General features: G+C 46.7%; 2 protein-coding genes across 5 annotated transcripts in view; both read left to right on the top strand.

The window, feature by feature from the left end:
- Positions 1 to 557: 557 nt before the first annotated feature.
- LOC309363241 (E3 ubiquitin-protein ligase TRIM7-like) lies at positions 558 to 11681 on the top strand (the record flags this gene model as incomplete). The annotated part of the gene is made up of 9 exons (XM_081899346.1): positions 558 to 563; positions 1814 to 2047; positions 3162 to 3257; positions 4333 to 4563; positions 6153 to 6175; positions 6956 to 7074; positions 7385 to 7417; positions 8994 to 9023; positions 10940 to 11681. The coding sequence occupies 9 exons, from the start codon at positions 558 to 560 to the stop codon at positions 11458 to 11460; spliced, it is 1293 nt and encodes a 430-aa protein (XP_081755472.1). The 3' UTR covers positions 11461 to 11681.
- Positions 11682 to 14913: 3232 nt separating this feature from the next.
- LOC309364780 (zinc finger protein RFP-like) overlaps positions 14914 to 19337 on the top strand; it is a 29108-nt gene continuing 24684 nt past the window's right edge. For 2 of the 4 annotated variants that reach the window (XM_081902683.1, XM_081902681.1), the window contains exon 1: positions 14914 to 15553. In XM_081902683.1, coding sequence (XP_081758809.1) covers positions 15095 to 15553 — 459 coding nt within the window. In that variant the 5' untranslated portion in view covers positions 14914 to 15094. The remainder of the gene's footprint in view (positions 15554 to 19337) is intronic. The other 2 variants (XM_081902682.1, XM_081902680.1) reach the window with 1 other exon arrangement.

Here is a 19337-nt window from a genome sequence, read left to right as displayed (position 1 = left end):
AATAGGGCCTCCTGCTGCCGCTGCACCACCAGAGCACGATTTCTGTTCTCATCCTGAAGCAAAGTTCTTAACCCGAGGTACTGTTTCTGGGTTAGCAGAGACTGTAACCTGAAGCGTATGTAACCTGAAGCGTATGTAACCCAAGGTACCACTGTATTGGCATTCCGCTGGCTCTTGAAGACAAGCAAGAATTCCCCTGAGCTTGAACTTCCTGATCTTATTGTTTTAAATGTTTCAACTGTTTTAATGGCTATGCTGTTAAACTGACGAGAATGTAACTAAAAACTAGCCATCTAACAAAAGCATCTGTTTTGCAATACAGTGGACGCTCGGGTTGTGAACGTGATCCATGTGGGACGCACGTTCACAACCCGCAGCGTCCGCAACCCAGAGCAGCGCGCCTGCGCATGCACGGGTTACGATTTGGTGCTTATGCGCAAAGCACAATTTAGTGCTTCTGCACATGCGCGACCGCCAAAACCCGGAAGTAACATTCCGGTACTTCTGGCGGTCTGTAACCCGAAAAAATGCAACCTGAAGCGTCTGTAACCCAAGGTATGACTGTAAGTGTATTCTGCATTTGATCTATATCAGACTTGACCTGCCACCAGAGATGACTGACAGCGTACGGATGTCTGGCCTAATGAAAATTTGATACAGATACAGTGGTACCTCCGATTATGAACTTAATTTGTTCTGTAGGGCCATCCTTAACATGAAACCGTTCTTAACCCATAGCTGTCAACTTACAGATTTGAAAATAAGGGATCAGTAGCCTCGAAAATAAGGGATCTGCAGCCAAAATAAGGGATTTTGCTTAGCTTATACAGAAATCCAGCACTGATGGAGCCAGGCTGCTTTTGCTGCCACTGACTGTCTTTTGCAGGGGGTGGGACTAGATGATCCTAAGGGTCTACAACTCCGACCAAAGAAGAGGGGCAGACAAACTGATGAACGACGTCGAGATGGCAAAGCTTACAGGCAGAATTGGAAACCAGGAAGAGGACCTCTTTCATAAAGAATGGAGAAAGTTTATAATTTAGTTGAAAAGCTCTTGTCAAGAGTTACATACATTGGTAGGACTGACAGAAAACCTGTAGTAAAAATTTGAACTATGGATGGACAAATGATTTATAAAAATACAGTTATGAAGGGGATGCAGAGGGGGAAATCACTCCATTAAGATGCTGCACTGGTTGGAGGGGATGCTAAGCAGCACGTTGGGGCTGCCGTTGTCCTGGCGTGAGGAGTTCCATCGGCCCTTCCCCACCTGAGAGAGAGGGAGGGAGGGAGGGAGACTGTGAGGCCGGCATGAGGCGGTTGCGGCGCCGTGGCAGCCGCTGAAGCGCCGCCCTTCTGCATCCCTCCTCTTCCTCCTCCCTCAGGCCGCCTTCTCAGCTGCCGCTGCCGCCTCCGGCTTCCCCTGGCAGCGTGGCGGAGGTCTCGCAAGAGAGGGGCTGCCTGCCCACCCGCCACCACCCGTCTCCTCACGACGCGCCCCTGAGGGGGAAAAGACGGCAGCTCTCTCTTGCTCTCTTGAGGCAGAGGACCCCCAGCCGCTGCTTCCCTCCTGAGCCGGGCGAGCATGAAACCCGGGAAATTTAAGGGACATCATCAGTAAGGGACAGCAGCGGGACACGGCGCTGGGATAAGGGAGTTTCCCGCCAAATAAGGGACTGTTGACAGCTATGTCTTAACCTGAGGTACCACTTTAGCTAATGTGGCCTCCCACTGCTCCTGTGCTGCAGGTATGTGACTTCTGCTCTCATCCTGGGGCAAAGTTTGCTACCAGGAGCATCTACTTCCGAGTTAGTGGTGCTCAATAGTGAAGAATCTCAGCCTCCAAGAGGGAAAGGAGGAAGGAGGGAAAGGAGGAGTCTGTGGAAAGGAGGAAGGAGGGAAATGGAGAATCTGTGAGGATCACCAGGAGCCCCTCAAGCTCTTCTGCAAAGTCCACGAGGCCCCCATCTGCGTGGTGTGTGACAGATCGAAGGAACATGAAAATCACAAGGTGATTCCTCTGAAAGAGGCTTTCGAGGAATACAAGGTAGGAGATCTCTGGATCTGGAGGGGGAGAAATAAATAGCTGTGGATTCTTCCTGGGAGGTTTGCTTTTTAATTCTCAGGTCCACAGTAGACATGGCATTGATTGGTGGTTGTTTATCCCCTTGGAAGCAGCCCAGGGGAAGCCTGAGGGCTCCTGGGATGGCTGGAGGGGGGCGTTGAAGTCTTTCTCTCTGCCAGGGGGACAAGGGGATCTGGAAATACTCACAGCAGCTTCAAAGATTTGAACTGGGACCTTGGCAGGGAGAGAAAGGGTTAACCTCGTCCACATCCCCCTGAAAGGCTGCTTTGTACATATTTAGAACAGTAGAGATGTAAATGGCACATAGACACCTAAGTACATGTCTCCTTTGGTGACCAGGATTCCTCCTCAATGCCCTGCAAAACAGAGAGCAGCAAGGGATCAGCTTTTGGGGGGGGGGGACTGTTAGCCAGGAAATTACCAGATGGTGCAGGATCCCACCCCCCAAGTATCTGTTGGAAGCAGATTTGGGAGTGGGGAGTGGAAGCACCTACTGTTGGCTTATTCTGGGGGTGCCGTGGAGCCTCTGCAATGAGGTTTTTTTGGGGGGGCTGAGGATCTCCTCCCACCACAAATTTTGAGACGCTCTGGTCTATCCCTGCATCTCTCGCCTCTTGGGCTGACCTCCCTATCTCTTTGATGCTAGGCTGATACAACCCAGGTTGGATCCTGCCTTAGCCCTTCCTCCTCCTCCTCCTCCTCCTCCTCCTCCTCCTCCTCTTCCCACTTCTCCCTGAGACCTCAAGGTGAGAACTCAGGCTGAGACTCCCAAGGAGAGGGGAGGAGGCTGAGAGATCACTCCGCAAGGGAGGGTGTTTGAGAAAGGGTGAGGGGCTGCCAGCTCTGCAGGCAAGGGGGAACCTAACTGGGATCCTGAGCCCCACAGGGGTGCTGCAGAAATAATGTAGCTGATCCATGGAGCCGTGGATCCAAAAAGGCTGAAAACCTCTGTACTTTTATTTCCACCAGTAAGTTACTTTGCTATTCTAGCAAGGTCACTGGGCGCAAGAAGCCATTGTGATTTTCATCTCTCTGTGTGTCTCAATCAAAGCTGAGTTTTTCCTTTTCTCTTTAGGGAGAGATCTGTCACCGCCTGGAGATTCTGAGGAAAGAGAGAGAGGAAATTCTGGCGTATCAAGTAGATCTGGACAAGGAAAGCAAAGACCTCCTTGTAAGTGTCTATTGTTACTAGACAGGGAACAAGCACTTGAGACCTCCAGGTATAGGGCAGTGTATAAATTCAATAGAGAAGAAGAGGAAGAGGAAGAGGAAGAGGAGGAAGAGGAAGAGGAAGAGGAAGAGGAAGAGGAAGAAGAAGAAGAAGAAGAAGAAGAAGAAGAAGAAGAAGAAGAAGAAGAAGAAGAAGAAGAAGAAGAAGAAGAGAGTCAGGACTGAAGAGGGATGGAGAAATCTGCCCGTTTCAGCTTCTCCACATTTCTCCTTTTTCCATGTCAGTCTGTTATGAATCAGATGTTAGGGTAGCTACCTCCTTGTATAAATATTTTGATCTGTACTTTACCCTCATAAATACATTTTTTGTGAATATTACCTGGCTGTCAAGCTTGAAAATATCAGAATTTTAAAGCTCTGTTTCGGTCTCCGTATTTTTCAAAGGATTGCGAATTAGGTAAATTCACCTTTGAATACAACAAATTGAGTTTATTTCCCCTTGTCATTTATTATGTGAATAGCAGTCAAGGAGAAGCCTGAGGACTTGTGAGCTGAAAGGGTGGAAGCATTTCAATCCAAATCCTGATTTACCATAAATTCTACTAAAGAATTGTCTTTCTAAATGTGCTCTCTTCTTCATTTTAAATAAACTCAGGCCATTATGAACCTTTAAAGAAAACAGGGGAGCTATGGGGATCAACTCTGCACTTTGTTCTCCTCCTCCTCTGTTTCTGTTCCTTCCAACACCTAAATGGCCCCAGTCTAAACTGAGGGTGTTTAATGTCCCTGGATGTTCTCTGAACACCTTAGAACTCTGGTTATGCCACGCCCCAAAACATGCAGGGAACATCCATGGCTAGGAAAAAAGAGCTCCTTCCTTTAGGCTGTATCCGTCTGCAAAATAGACATCAACAGAAACAGCAATGGAGAGCCCCCCCACAATAAAGGTTTACTTCTTTAGCCACTGAAGGTTTCATGTCTATAGAAAAATCAGAAGTCTCCTCCCTCTCATAATTTTCTTTCTGCTGTTTCGAGGCTAAGCACCAAACACACTCAGACCTCCTCTTTTCTTGCAGAAATTAACAGAAACAGAGAGGCTGAAGATTGTGGAGAAGTTCAGAGAACTGCGCCAGTTCCTGGAAGAACAAGAACAAGGTCTGCTGAATCATGTGGAAGAGGTGGAGAAGGAGATTGCAGGGAGAAGGGATGAGCAGCTGGCCAGACTCTCCAGGAATCTCTCCTCTCTTGAGAGGATCACCCAGGAGATGGAGGAGAAGGGTCAGCAGCCAGCGACTGAACTCCTGCAGGTAAGACGGTGGCAGGAACAGCCCAAGGCTCCAGGAAAAGGCTGCCTTCCATCCTTTATGTGTCTCTTTCATGTATACAAGGAGTGCAGGGGCTCAGATGATGGAGCCTCCAGTCAGGTTTGTAGTGGACAGGAAGACCCAAGAGACCTGGGATGCTTAACTCACCTGAATGCAGACTAGAGATTCTTCTGTGTTCTTGAAGGAACAGGAGGTGGTTTTCTGCTCTTTGCTGATGATTTGTCTCCAAATGCCTTCCTTCTTGGCAACGCTGCCTTCCTGCCCTGGGCTGGACTTCAGCGAGGATGAGTTCAGGCCTCCTTCTGACATGAGCCAGTCTTTTGACCAAGCTTCTCTTCCCATTCCCTCCACAACTTCTTGGTTGATCCCCTTGACAATGGATAAAGAGCGGCCCAAAATGGTGCTCAGTCACAGTGACCAAAGAGCAAGACAGAGGGACTCATCCAGACTGCTGCTTGTTCCACCCCTTTCCTCCAGGAAAACCTGCTCTTTACTGCTGAATTAGAGCAAACATCAGCCAGTTTTTCTCCTGATTGACGTTTGCTTAGATGTTGAACTAAGGAGCAGGATTTTCCTGAGGGAAAGCGGCAGGGCAAAGGCAAAACCACTTGGACCCGTGTTTTCTGAGCACAGGAAAAGCAGAAGTATGGATGAGCCCAAAGAAGCTATATTATTATTATTATTATTATTATTATTATTATTATTATTATTATTGTTATTAATATATTTATATCCCGCCCATCTGGCTGGGTTTCCCCAGCCACTCTGAGAGGCTTCCAACTGAATATTAAAAACAATACAGCATCAGATATTAAAAACTTCCCTAAACAGGGCCACCTTCAGTTTTCTTTTAAAAGCAAAATAGTTGCTTATTGCCTTGACATCTGCTGGGAGGGCGCTCCACAGGGTGGGTGCCACTACCGAGAAGGCCCTCTGCCTGGTTCCCTGTAACTTCGCTTCTCGCAGTGAGGGAACTGCCAGAAGGCCCTCAGAGCTGGACCTCAGTGTCCAGGCAGAACGATGGAGGTGGAGACGCTCCTTCAGGTATACAGGTCCGAGGCTGTTTTATTACCCCATTGGAGGCATTTTATGCTGCAGGTGCTTTTCTTATTTCTAGTTGGAAAGTAGAATTTGAAATTTGGGGACTTCTATAGAAGACAATTTGGGACAGTTCCCTGGTAGGAATATCCTGTAGGCTTACTTATGTCTGAATTGTGCAATGCAAACTGGATTAAAGTTAATAAATTATAATCTAAGACAAGAGATGGGTTGGAATCTACTATTGAATCCATAAACATGAGATTCCCTTAAATGCTGGTGGATTTTCATAAGGATTTTAAACAAGAATTGCAAACTGATGTGGAAATGTGGAGAACTTGATATTGGAAAAATTCATAATTTCAGACTGGAAAAATAAAAACTGTGAGAAACCAAAACTGGCTGATTCAGCCATTCCTACCCAAAACCTTGCCTTGTGCCTGGTAGACTGACTTCCGAGGGGCAGGGTCTGAGGGGGTCTTCCTAGTGTGGCCTGTGGTGTGTAGTGAATTCCCTTCTCTTTTCCCCTCTAGGATGTGAGAAGCACCTTGCAGAGGTAAGTGGATCTGGCTCATTTCCATTAGCATTACTCTTTGAAGCTGAGATGCTGGAACCTCAGACATGGCCCTCCAGGGGCTGCAGGGGGGAGACTGTAGGACTCTCTCCCTGCAACACCTCACAGGTAAAAGCAGGGCCCCCTCTTTGGGACTTGACAATGGGTAGATCACAGTTGGTCTTTTTATACTGTGAGGAGATCTCAGTCTCTTGGGAGTTGGACGTGCCTGCCTCAGTTGTTTCCTTCTAGACTGACCAGTTCAGTCACTCTGCCGGCCCCCCACCCTGTCCCAAGCAAACTCCTGCTGCATAGAGCCCCTTGGGAGGGGGCGATTTCTCACCAAGGAGCAGGAATTGGCTATATTCTTGACCATATTCCGGCTGCAGTATTTATATTTAAGGTATCACTCAGGTGCAGAGTAGAGGTTTTAAGGAACATTTCTTGTTTCCCAACAAAAGTGCATTTCTTTTTCATCCTCACCCCTTCTCTGGGGACATCTAGAGAAAGGAAATGTGTGCTGTGCTCTCATCACCCTCAGACAATTCCTGCCCTTTGATACCATATGATTCTGCTGCTTCTTTGAATTGACACCAGTGGGGAGACTCAGAGGCCTGGGGTTGCTGTTTTGGCCCTTGGGGGTCTGGCTGAGGAGTCCGTAGTGAGGAAGAAACTCCCCACTCAGCGCTTGCCTGTCCCTCTAGGCCTCCTCTCAATTTCTTTCCTTTCCTTTAACAGAAATTGTGGATTTGAATGCGCTGAAATTGTTTTTCTTTTCATCAGGTATGAGAAAAGAGAGAGTCTAGAGAAGCCGATGGCTTTCCCTCCAGAACTGGGGAACACGATCTTGGAATCCTGTGATCTAAATCACGTTGTGGAGAATGCAATGAAACAATGGAAAGGTAACCCCAGGGTCCCTTCCTTCTTGGGGCTCCAGCCTTCATTTCCCCTCCCCCAGAATGGCCCATGTATATTGTGATGCTGGATCCTGTAAAGGAAGCCTGAACCAGAGTGTATCTGTTTTCAGTTATACGGAACCTCCTTTTCCTTTTGGTTTCCCGTCTACACAATCTGGGGTTGTCCTTTTGGAGGTTCTCCTGCTCTGAATGGAGTCAATTCAAGGATGCCACATTATGAAGTGTTACTTTTGTATGGAGATTTATTTCAGGAGGAAGAGTGTTGCCCTTACGTTATATCTTTTTGCTTCCTCAGATGCTATGTTATACAGAAAACAGATTCAGAAAGGTAAATTTCCAGGGGAGGAACAATTTGACAGGAGGGATGGGGACTGATATTTCATAGGTGTTAAACCGTCTGTTCTGCAGACTTTGGGACCCCCATAAATGGCGTCACTCTGGGAAACAGTCCTCTAGGGGTTTGGGCTCTTTGTCTGCCCCATGAATGAACTGGGAGGGGTTTGAAGGCTTGGATTGGGGGCAGAGCTTGTCCCTGTGAAGAACCCGCACGCCAGTCTGAGTTCCATTCCTGCCTAGAGACTAGTATCCTGGTTTCACCCTCGATTTTATAGATTTTGCTTTCTTTCATAAAATCGATATACTGCTTGTTTGTAGGGAAAAGCCTCAGAGCCTTACAGTATCTTACAAAACCCTTAAGGAAAATCCTGGAGGGTCAGTCCAGTGTCCCTGGTTTCTGGTTCTCATGTATAGGGAATCTCCCTTGCATTTTGTTTTCCCTCCACACAATCTGGAGAAGTTCTTTTGAGGCTTCTCTAGATTTGCTTGGATTTCTCCCTCGTGAAGTGTATTAAAAAGGGCACCCACAAGCACCCAGTACCTCCTCTACCTCCTGCCAGGCTGGTCTCCAAGAAGCAGAGCAAGGCCTGAGCTGCCTCATCTTCAGTTTCAACCTCACCAGCCATTTCTCGTGCTTCAGCCATCCCCATCTCCTGAGACTTCCCACTGTTCTTATGAGATCAGCCCCATTCCATGAGGGAGGCCTCCCCATTGACAAGACCCTTTGAATTACACGGTAAAGCTCTGCCGATTCTTGGAAATTCCGCTTTCAACAGCTTTCCCCCACCACTTTACTTGGTGCAGATATTAACCTTCCTCCAGCCCTCCAGTACAGATCTGCCATTTTCTAGCATGGTTTACCACTTCTGATTTCCCCATGGAATCATGGAATAGTAGAGCTTGAAAGGATCCCAAGGATCATCTAATCCATGGGTAGGCAAAATAAGGTCCGGGGGCTGGATCCGGCCCAATCTCCTTCTAAATCCCGCCCGCGGACTGTCTGGGAATCAGCATGTTTTTACATGAGTAGAATGTGTCCTTTTATTTAAAATGCATCTCTGGGTTATTTGTGGGACATAGGATTTTGTTCAATTTTTTTTCAAAATACAGTGGTACCTCGGGTTACATACGCTTCAGGCTACAGACTCCTCTAACCCCGAAATATTACCTCGGGTTAAGAACTTTGCTTCAGAATGAGAACAGAAATCATGCTCCGGTGGCACAGCGGCAGCAGGAGGCCCCATGAGCTAAAGTGGTGCTTCAGGTTAAGAACAGTTTCAGGTTAAGAACGGACCTCCAGAACGAATTACGTACTTTACCCGAGGTACCGCTGTATAGTCCAGCCCCCCACAAGGTCTGAGGGACAGTGGACCGGCCCCCTGCTGAAAATGTTTACTGACCCCTGATTTAGTCCAACCCCCTGCAATGCAGGAATCACAGCTAAACATGTTGGTTGTTTTAATTACTTAGGCATAAAGTTGTTGTCTTTGCAATTATTTGTTCTATGATGTCATCTTTTGCTTAAAATATATTTTTTTAAGCTATTAACCCTCTTTTTGCTTCCTCAGATGTCCGGTCTTTCAGAAATCTCCACAGAGGTAAATTTTACATAAGACCCCAATTCACAGGATGGGTCGGGACTATTGTTTCATGGGGAGTCAAGTCTCTTTTGTACAGTTCAGAACCATCCACCGCTTGACTTTAGCCCTGCTGTTTGTGCCACAAAGGCAGAGAGGGTGGACTTGAAAGGGGGAGATAGAAACTTCCCAGAAGGATCAGGCAGAGGAGGGAAGAGTTTTACCCCTGGCTAGAGAGAGTTTGATCACTTTCCATGTGATCCTTTTCAGGCCTGGTTGCCATGTGTCATCTTTTTCCCAGCCATGTCTTCTATTTTCATGATCAAAAATTCTTAAAATCTGTATCGGGGCAGATTTTTAAAATTTGGCAGAATGTCCCCAAGTTTTTTTGTTCAGTTTTTTGGTTTCCAGTAACCCATGAAAAATTAAATATTGCATTAGAGCAGGCATAGGCAAACCTCGGCCCTCCAAATGTTTTGGCACTACAATTCCCATCATCCCTGACCACTGGTTAGCTAGGTATCATGGGAGTTGTAGTCCCAAAACATGTGTAGGGCCGAGGTTGTCTATGCCTGCATTAGAGTCAGATATAAGGCACCTTGCTTAGCTAGTCTGCAGCAGAGAATCACAACAGAGCAGCATCTTAAGCTAGCGACATACTGTAAAAATCCCTTCTCTTGTGGCTGAACCAAAAGGACGCTGGCTCAGCTACAAGATCTTGGAGAAGGAGTCCGGGAGGGCAAGAGTTAAGATCCCCCTGCCCTTAAGGAGAGTCCACATGCAGATGTTCAACAGTTTAATAAATTGTTCTGTGCACACTTACATTCAGAAAGATGTGAACACGTGCCCAAATATTTCATGTGGCAAGTGAGAGAGCTATATATATTGTTATTATTCTTTTGTTGTTGAAAGTTAACAGCATTGCTACTAGCAATATATCACAGCTTCTATAGCCTACATATAGTAGGGGTATTTCAAATGAGAGTTGTCATAGCGATCCATGGTTAAAAGTCAGAGTTGGCCAATGTGTCCTCTTTCTTGCTCTTCAAAATAGGGCAGCCCTACACTTGCCTATCATGACTGCCTCAGCCCCAAACTGGTAACCTTTTGAGTTATTCCCCCCTTCCCCCAGGGAACTAGTCTTATGGTGCATATTATATCCCAAAGAGAAGCATGGAATAAGCAGTCCTTTGTAAAATTGCCCTTCCACCTGCCTCCTCTTCCCTGGCGGCAAGGCCTAAACTTCCAAGATGGTAGGGAGGAAGGAGAGACCAAGTGGGTGAGAAAGATGGAGAGCAGGAATAAACAGACTCCCCACTTAACACGATTTTCACTTTTGTGCACGGACATAACCCATGTGAAAGTGAGGGGAAGCCTATATGTGGTTTTGTGTTGTATTTTTATGCTGTGAACCACCCTGAGACCTATAGATGAAGGGCAGTATGCAAATATTGATATTATTATTATTATTATTATTATTAATTATTATTATTAGAACAGGGGGTCCTCCTCCCTTATCCCAACCCAGAGGTCCCCAAAGGCCAGTTCCCACAGAGATTGTCAGAGGAAAGCAGCTTCTCTCCTCTCCTGCCTCCTCCAGTTCTCCTCTCTTCCCCCTTAGATAACACAAAAGAGCTGAGTAAAAGGTTTCCTGGGTGGTTTTACCCTTAGAAAATGCCTGGGTTGAGAGGAGGGCAGGCACAATGGACATTGAATATAAGAAAGTGAAGGAAACTGAGTTAAAAACCAACAAGGAAGATATTTATTCTGATGAGAGTCTGCAAGGAGGAGTCTCAGTCTTGCATGAGATGCAAAGAAATCCCCTTGATCTGAAAGGGAATCTGGGTTTTTCGGGTGTTTCTTGGATAAGGATGTCCATCTCTGTCTCTCTGCTGACTCTGCCTGATCTTCTTTTTCCCTCATCTTCTCCCCAACAGCAAATGTCACTCTGGATCCAGACACAGCCCATCCCCAACTCATCCTGTCCAAGGATCGGAAAAGCCTGAGTTTGGGAGAGAAACCTCAAGCCCTGCCTGATAATCCTGAGAGATTCAGATGCCCCTCTTGTGTGTTGGGACGTGAGGGATTCACAGCAGGCAGACATTTCTGGGACGTTACTGTGGGAAGTGGGGAAGGGTGGGCTTTAGGGGTCGCCAGGAAGTCTGTGGAGAGAAAGGACTATTTCGGCTTCAATCCTGAGGAAGGGGTCTGGGCTGTGAGGAGGACGGGAGGGGGGTACTTGGCCTGCACCTCCCCTGTTTCCTCTCGTCTGTCCCTGAGGGAGAAGCCCAGGAGGATCCGGGTGACTCTGGACTATGAAGGGGGACATGTGTCTTTTTCTGACGCCGACTCAGGAGCCGAACTCTACACGTTCTCAGGAGCCACGTTCTCTGGAGAGACCCTCCTCTCTTTCTTTCATCTGTGGAGAAATTATACAACCCACCTCATTATCTCCTGAGGAGACTAAATCTGCCTCTCAGGCCCAGCAGGAGTTTCTCTCCAGACCAGAGTGACTCATATAAAAAACCATTTACCCACCAGGAGAACCTTGGGCAGTTTTTCAAGGGCCCTTTGAGAAGATTCATTTTCCTTCCTTTCTCCCCAATTCCCTCTTCAGCTCACTTCTTCTTAAAGAGACAGTCACACTTTTAACAGTCCCAATAAATCACCTTTTCCTCACCTTGAGTCTTGTTTTCCTTTTGACATGTGTGATTTGGCAGAGCAGGAGGCTCTTAATCCCAGGGTTATGGGTTGGAGCCCCACGTTCGGCAAAGGTTTCCTGCGCTGCAGGGGGTGGGACTAGATGACCCTCAGGACCCCTCGCAACCCTGCAATTCTACGAAACCTTCCTCTCCCACAAGACCTTATGCAGCTGTGAAAATGCATGCATCATTGGATTAATAGAGGAGTACAAAATGAACCCCTTCCCCCACGTCAGGCAGGATAGCTCCTTACTCTGGAGACCTCAGATGGGAAGAAAGTAAAAAAGAAATTGAACAGGATGTCAGCTTCAAATGCCCTCTGCAAATACAGCCTCCCCATCTCCACACTTTGTCAGAAATAAACCTCATTGCACTGAGTGGGGATTCTGCCCAGTTATATGTGTTTAGGGTTGATGCTCCCCCAAGGAGGGTCTTCTCAGCACCAGCTGCATCTGATTTCTCTCCTGGGATACTAAGAGCTAGAACAACAAATGCCTGTGGAATTGACCCCTCAAAGATCTGGCAGGATTCTCTCCGGCTCCACTATCAGGCTCGCCGACTACTGACCTGTGTAGCCTGCTCTCCTTTTCCTGCATTTCCCACGGGGTGGTGGCACATGTCAAAATAAAGGCACCTCCCCCCCCCCCGCCTGAGGGCCACCTCCCCTTGCTCCACCCCTATTGGCGATCTTTGTGTGTCATCGTAAGTTTCCCTGTGAGTTTCCACTCAACCCCTGGAAGGACACAAAAGGGGCGCATTTGGTCCAGCGCCCAAGAGGGGCCACCCAGACACCTGTGGGAAACCTGCAAGCGGGACCAGAGAGCAAAACCAGCCTCCCCCCCCCCTGCAGTTTCCAGCAACTGAGATTTAGAAGCCTTCTGTTTCTGGACTGTGGAGGCAGAGCAGAGCCATTGTGCTTCACGGCCTAGTGCTCCATGAATTTGTCCCCTTGTCTTCTCCCCAGCTCAATGGGTGGAGCACAATAGTCTTAATCTAAGGGTAACTGGCTTGAGCACCATGTTGGGCAAAAGATTCCTGCGTTGCAGAGATCTGGCCTAGGTGACCCTTGTACCGTTCAGCTCTGCAATTCTATGATTTTAAGTTGGCTGCCATCTCTGCCTCCAGTGGCAGTGAGTTCCATGGTTCATATACAGGCTCCACAACGAAATGCTTTTTTCTGTCCTGGATCTCCCAACAATCAACTTGCTTTGGGGGCCATGACTTCTAGTGCTATGAGAATCTGCAATGTGGAGATAATGTGTCTCTGTCTCCCTGCCTCCATCCATCGTGGGGACCAGAGCAGGGGGTGGGCAGTTTTGTTTGTCCCCTTCTGGGGCAGGAAGCCTCAACAGAGAACTTTCTTGAATTAACAACAACATCTGGCCATTGCCTATGTCTTGTGACATAGAAAAGGTGTGTGTTCTCCACTGCAAATCGGGTTGTAAACAACATTTCTCCCTCTGTTTTTCTGTGGAATGTGGCACTTTTCAAGAATATTAGCTGGATGTATTCCCTAAATGAATTATCTGGTGTCCGATTAATCCCTTCGTCTGCATGAAGCTTTTTCCACAATCGGGGCATTCATGAGGTTTCTCCTCCGCGTGGGTCCATTGGTGTTTGATCAGCGTATCTCACGGAGAAAAGTTTTTCCTGCACTCAGGGCATTTGTGAGGCTTCTCTCCTGTGTGGATGTTATGATGGTCAATCAACCTACAAGGATGATGGAAACTTTTCCCACACTCGGTGGGCTTTCTGCCCTGTGTGCGTCTTCCGATGTTCAATTAAGTTGCATGGGTGCTTGAAGTTTCTCCCACAATCATGGCACTCGTCCGGCTTCTCCCCTGTGTGGGTTCCCGGTGTTTGAGTAACGTATCTTTCCGGTCCAGGAATTCGTGAGGCCTCTCTCCCGTGTGGATTTGCAGGTGACTCACCAAATTGGTCCTCTGACTGAACCTCTTCCCACACTTGGGACACTTGTGTGGTTTCTCTTCCATGAGGCCTCTCTGATGGCGCACCCAGATCTCTCACTGGGGAAAGGGTTTCTCGTTCTCAGACTATTCCTACGCTTCCTCTCCCATGTACATCCTCTGCTGTTCAGTCAGGGCGGATCCTCGCTGGAAGCTCTCTCCACACATGGAGCATTCATGAGGATGTTCTTCGGCATTCAGCCTCCCCAGACGCAAACTGTGCTGGCCGTTCCTCCTTTGGGCTTTCTGCTCCAAAGTGCACTGGGCTTTCACTAAAGGGAACTGGACTTCCGGGTGATGGCTGCGTTCATTTGCTCCCTGGTGTCCTTTGGACTCATGCTTTTGCTCTGCAATCTCAGCTAACAAATGAATGTTCCTTAGGGATATTCCCTCAGGCACAGCTTTCCCTGGGTGGGAAATCTCCATCTTGATCTCTCTCCTTTTACCTGCAGGTGAAACCCAAAACATTTTTTAAACATTATGTGTGTGGGAAACCCCTAAGCAGGACCTGGGAATAAGAGCCCCTCCTGGAGTCTCCAGCAACAGCTATCCAGGAGGATTACCACTTCCAACCACAGAGGCAGAGCATATAACCATCCAAAGTCTTAAGGTAAAGGGACCCCTAACCATTAGATCCTGCCGTGGCCGACTCTGGGGTTGCGGCGCTCATCTCGCTTTATTGGCCGAGGGAGCCGGCATACAGCTTCCGGGTCATGTGGCCAGCATGACGAAGCCGCTTCTGGCGAACCAGAGCAGCGCACGGAAACGCCGTTTACTTTCCCGCTGGAGCAGTACCTATTTATCTACTTGCACTTTGACGTGCTTTCAAACTGCTAGGTTAGCAGGAGCTGGGACCAAGATATGGGAGCTCACCCCGTCGCGGGGATTCAAACCACCAACCTTCTGATCGGCAAGCCTTAGACCCTGTGGTTTAACCCACAGCACCACCCGAGTCTTATCCTCCAGGAATTGTATCTAATCCCCTGTTAAAGCCCTCCAGGTTTTTCAGCCATTGGAAGGCACCACACTTTATTAGGAATATAGGAAGACTTTACAGTGTGTAGTAATATCAATTAATAATAATAGCCAAGTCTCACCAGGCATTCATATCTAGGGAAGGAACGCCATAACTGGGCTGCCACCATGCAGATGGGGCCTTCTGCCAGGTCCATCGAGGTCAGTCTGGCCTCCACTGACTGGCAGTGGCTCTGCAAGGGCTTCCCAGCAATAGCATGGGAAGCAATCCAGAAATATTCGCTGCTACTTGAGAAAACATTCAGCAATTGCAAAAACCTGGAGACATTTTTTTTTTCTTAAAAAAGAAAGATCACATGATCACTGAGTCATTTCCAGGAAGGGAAACTCCCAGTGACTGAAAACTGAAAAAGCGAAACTTAACTTGGGTCTTCAGCGCAAGGGAGCCATGGCTGCTGCGGGGGGTCACATCCAGCGTCTCCGGGATGAAGCCACTTGCTCCACCTGCCTGGATTACTTCAAGGATCCAGTGACCATCCCAGAGTGTGGGCACAACTTCTGCCGATCCTGCTTGGTCCTGTTCTGGGGGGAATCGGAGGCAGAGGCTTCCTGCCCTCAGTGCAGAGAAAGAGTCCAGAGAAGGAGCCTCATCCCCAACAGGCAACTGGCTATTATGGTGGAAATAGCCAAGAATCTCAGCCTTCAAGAGGGAAAGGAGGAAGGAGGGAAAGGAGGAGTCTGTGGAAAGGAGGAAGGAGGGAAAGGGAGAATCTGCGAGGATCACCAGGAGCCCCTCAAGCTCTTCTGCAAAGTCCATGAAGCCCCCATCTGCCTGGTGTGTGACAGATCGAAGGAACATGAAAATCACAAGGTGATTCCTCTGAAAGAGGCTTTGGAGGAATACAAGGTAGGCGATCCCTGGATCTGGAGGGGGAGAAATAAATAGCTGTGGATTCTTCCTGGGAGGTTTTCTTTTTACTTCTCAGGTCCAAAGTAGACATGGCATTGATTGGTCGTTGTTTATCCCCTTGGAAGCAGCCCAGGGGAAGCCTGAGGGCTCCTGAGATGGCTGGAGGGGGGAGTTGAAGTCTTTCTCTCTGCCAGGGGGACAAGGGGATCTTGAAATACTCACAGCAGCTTCAAAGATTTGAACTGGGACCTTGGCAGGGAGAGAAAGGGTTAACCTCGTCCACATCCCCCTGAAAGGCTGCTTTGTACATATTTAGAACAGTAGAAATGTAAATGGCACATAGACAACTAAGTACATGTCTCCTTTGGTTACCAGGATGCCTCCTTAATGCCCTGCAAAACAGAGAGCAGCAAGGGGTCAGCGGGGGGGGGGGGAGGGACTGTTAGCCAGGAACTGACCAGATGGTGCAGGATCCCGCCCCCCAAGTATCTGTTGGAAGCAGATTTGCGAGCGGGGAGTGGAAGCACCTACTGGTGGCTTATTCGGGGGGGGGGGTGCTGTGGAGCCTCTGCAATGAGGTTTCAGTGGGGGGGGGCTGAGTATCTCCTCCCACCCCAAATGGCAAAGGACTCCATGGTTCAGAGTAGCATCTGCAAGGACAAGGGGGAAAGATGACTTTTTCATGGCAACTCGAATTGGACCTGTGCAATTATATACTATATATAGTGCCTTTTAATCCCTTTTTTAAAAAATCACTTATTCTACTACAGTGGTGCAAAAATGATCCTGTGCCATGTAGTGCTACTAATGCCACGAAATAGTAATAATAGTGAAAAAAAGCTGGTCCCTTTGAATTGGCGGGAGGACCAGACAGCAATCTCTTCTGACCAAAGGAGATACTTAGGTGGATTCTTGTCGCAGCAAGAACTTCTTTGGCCCAGAAATGGAAGAAGCTGCAGCGCTTAAATCTCCCCTGGTGGCCCAAGCACACTTGGGGGTCTGGCTACTGCAGAGAAAATAACTGATAAATAGCAGAAAACCAGAATTGCCATCTGACCCGAAAGAGGGGTTTGGAATGGGTGAAGTTTTGAGAAGCCCTGCTCTATCTCTGCACCTCTCGCCTCTTGGGCTGACGTCACTATCTCTTTGACGCTTGACTGATACATCCCAGGTTGGATCCTGCCTTAGCCCTTCCTCCTCCTCCTCCTCCTCCTCCTCCTCCTCCTCCTCCTCCTCCTCTTCCCACTTCTCCCTGAGACCTCAAGGTGAGAAGTCAGGTTGGGACTCCCAAGGAAAGGAGAGGAGGCTGAGAGATCACTCCGCAAGGGAGGGTGTTCGAGAAAGGGTGAGGGGCTGCCAGCTCTGCAGGCAAGGGGGGACCTAACTGGGATCCTTTTTTAAAAAATATTTATTAAAGTTTTAAAAAATTACAGAAAGAAAAAGTAAAAATACCACATTAAACAAAAACAAAACAACACATCACAATATATATAAAAAACAGAGAAGTAAGACCCATTAAACAAAAACAAAAACGCAGGGAAAAAATTAATATATCAGATCCCCTCATTACTTATCTTTCATTAGCTTATTTCCTTGACCTCCTCACACCTCCCTTTTTTGTATTCTAGGTCAATTTTCCATTTCAGCAAATCCTTTTCCTTCTTTTAAAATTTTTGTCCTGTAAATTGTCTTAATATAATGTAACTTTACTTTTCCTCCTTTCACCAATTAACAGTCAGTTATTCCCAAATCCTTTAAATCATTCCTGCTAAAATCATATAATATTATTCCAACATCCTTCTAACAGATATTAATTTTGCAATGTTTCTGTAAATAGTCTTTAAATTTCCTCCAATCTTCCTCCACCGACTCTTCTCCCTGGTCTCGGATTCTGCCAGTCATTTCCGCCAGTTCCATATAGTCCATCACCTTCATCTGCCATTCTTCCCGGGTGGGTAAATCTTGTGTCTTCCAATACTTTGCAGTAAGTATTCTTGCTGCTGTTGTAGCATACATAAAGAAAGTTCTGTCCTTCTTTGGCACCAATTGGCCGACCATGCCCAGGAGAAAGGCCTCTGGTTTCTTCAGAAAAGTATATTTAAATACCTTTTTCATTTCATTATAGATTATCTCCCAGAAGGTCTTAATCCTTGGGCACGTCCACCAAAGGTGAAAGAATGTACCTTCGGTCTCTTTACATTTCCAACATTTATTATCGGGCAAATGATAGATTTTTGCAAGCTTGACTGGTGTCATGTACCACCTGTATATCATTTTCATTATATTCTCTCTTAAGGCATTACATGCCGTGAATTTCATACCTGTGGTCCATAACTGTTCCCAGTCAGCCATCATGATATTATGTCCAACGTCTTGTGCCCATTTAATCATAACAGATTTCACCGTTTCATCCTGAGTTTTCCATTTCAACAGCAAGTTGTACATTCTTGACAAGTTCTTGATTTTGGGATCTAACAGTTCTATTTCCAATTTTGATTTTTCCACCTGGAAGCCAATTTTCTTGTCCAAATTGTAAGCCTCCATTATTTGGTAATAATGAAGCCAATCTCGCACTTTGTTTTTCAGTTTTTCAAAACTCTGCAATTTTAGTCTGTTTCCGTCTTGTTCCAAAATTTCCAAATATTTCGGCCAATTGGCCTCCATACTGAGCTTTTTCTGAGCCTTCGCTTCCATTGGTGACAGCCACCTTGGGGTTTTATTTTCAAGCAAGTCCTTGTATCTTATCCAAACATTAAACAATGCTTTTCTGACAATATGGTTTTTAAACGCTTTATGTGCTTTGACCTTGTCATACCACAAATATGCATGCCACCCAAAAACATTGTTAAAACCTTCTAAGTCCAACACATCAGTGTTCTCAAGAAGCATCCATTCTCTCAGCCAGCAAAATGCGGCTGATTCATAATAAAGTTTTAAGTCCGGCAGGGCGAATCCACCTCTTTCTTTAGCATCAGTTAATATCTTAAATTTTATTCGAGGCTTCTTGCCCTGCCAGACAAATCTAGAAATATCTCTCTGCCACTTCTTGAAACACTCCATTTTATCCAAAATTTGCAATGTTTGAAACAAAAACAACATCTTTGGCAATACATTCATCTTTATCGCAGCAATTCGGCCTAGCAATGATAGCTTCAGGTTTGGCCATATTTCTAGATCCTTTTTCACTTCCATCCAACATTTTTCATAATTATCCTTAAATAGGTTCACATTCTTAGCAGTCATATTAACCCCTAGATATTTCACTTTCTTAACCAGTGTTAATCCTGTCTCCTTCTGAAACCTCTCTCTCTCTCTCAATCACTGTTAGATTTTTCTCTAAAACCTTAGTTTTCAACTTATTCAACTTAAAACCTGCTACCTGGCCAAATTCTTGAATTAGTTCCAGTACTCTTTTAGTACTAGGATTCTGGCTCCTGTAATGTCAATACCAAATCATCAGCAAATGCTTTCAGTTTGTACTGTTTGGCTCCAACTTGTATACCTTTAACTGTTTGGTCCCTTCTAATCATATTTAAAAGCACCTCCAGGACCGATATAAAAATCAATGGAGAGATTGGGCAACCTTGTCGTGTTCCTTTCTCTATCTTAAATTCTTCCGTCACTACGTTGTTCACAATTAATTTAGCCTTTTGTTCTGAATAAATTGCACCTATACCATTTTCAAACCCTTGACCGACCCCCATCCCCTGTATGTTTTTCTTCATAAAACTCCAAGAAATATTGTCAGTCATATCAAAGAAAGTCTTTGGTAATCTACCAT

The sequence above is a fragment of the Podarcis melisellensis genome, assembly GCF_964234715.1.
Source record: "Podarcis melisellensis genome assembly, chromosome: 2".
NCBI lineage: Eukaryota > Metazoa > Chordata > Lepidosauria > Squamata > Lacertidae > Podarcis > Podarcis melisellensis.
The sequence above is the reverse complement of the archived record's forward strand: the minus strand, read 5'-3'. Positions and strand labels throughout refer to the sequence as shown.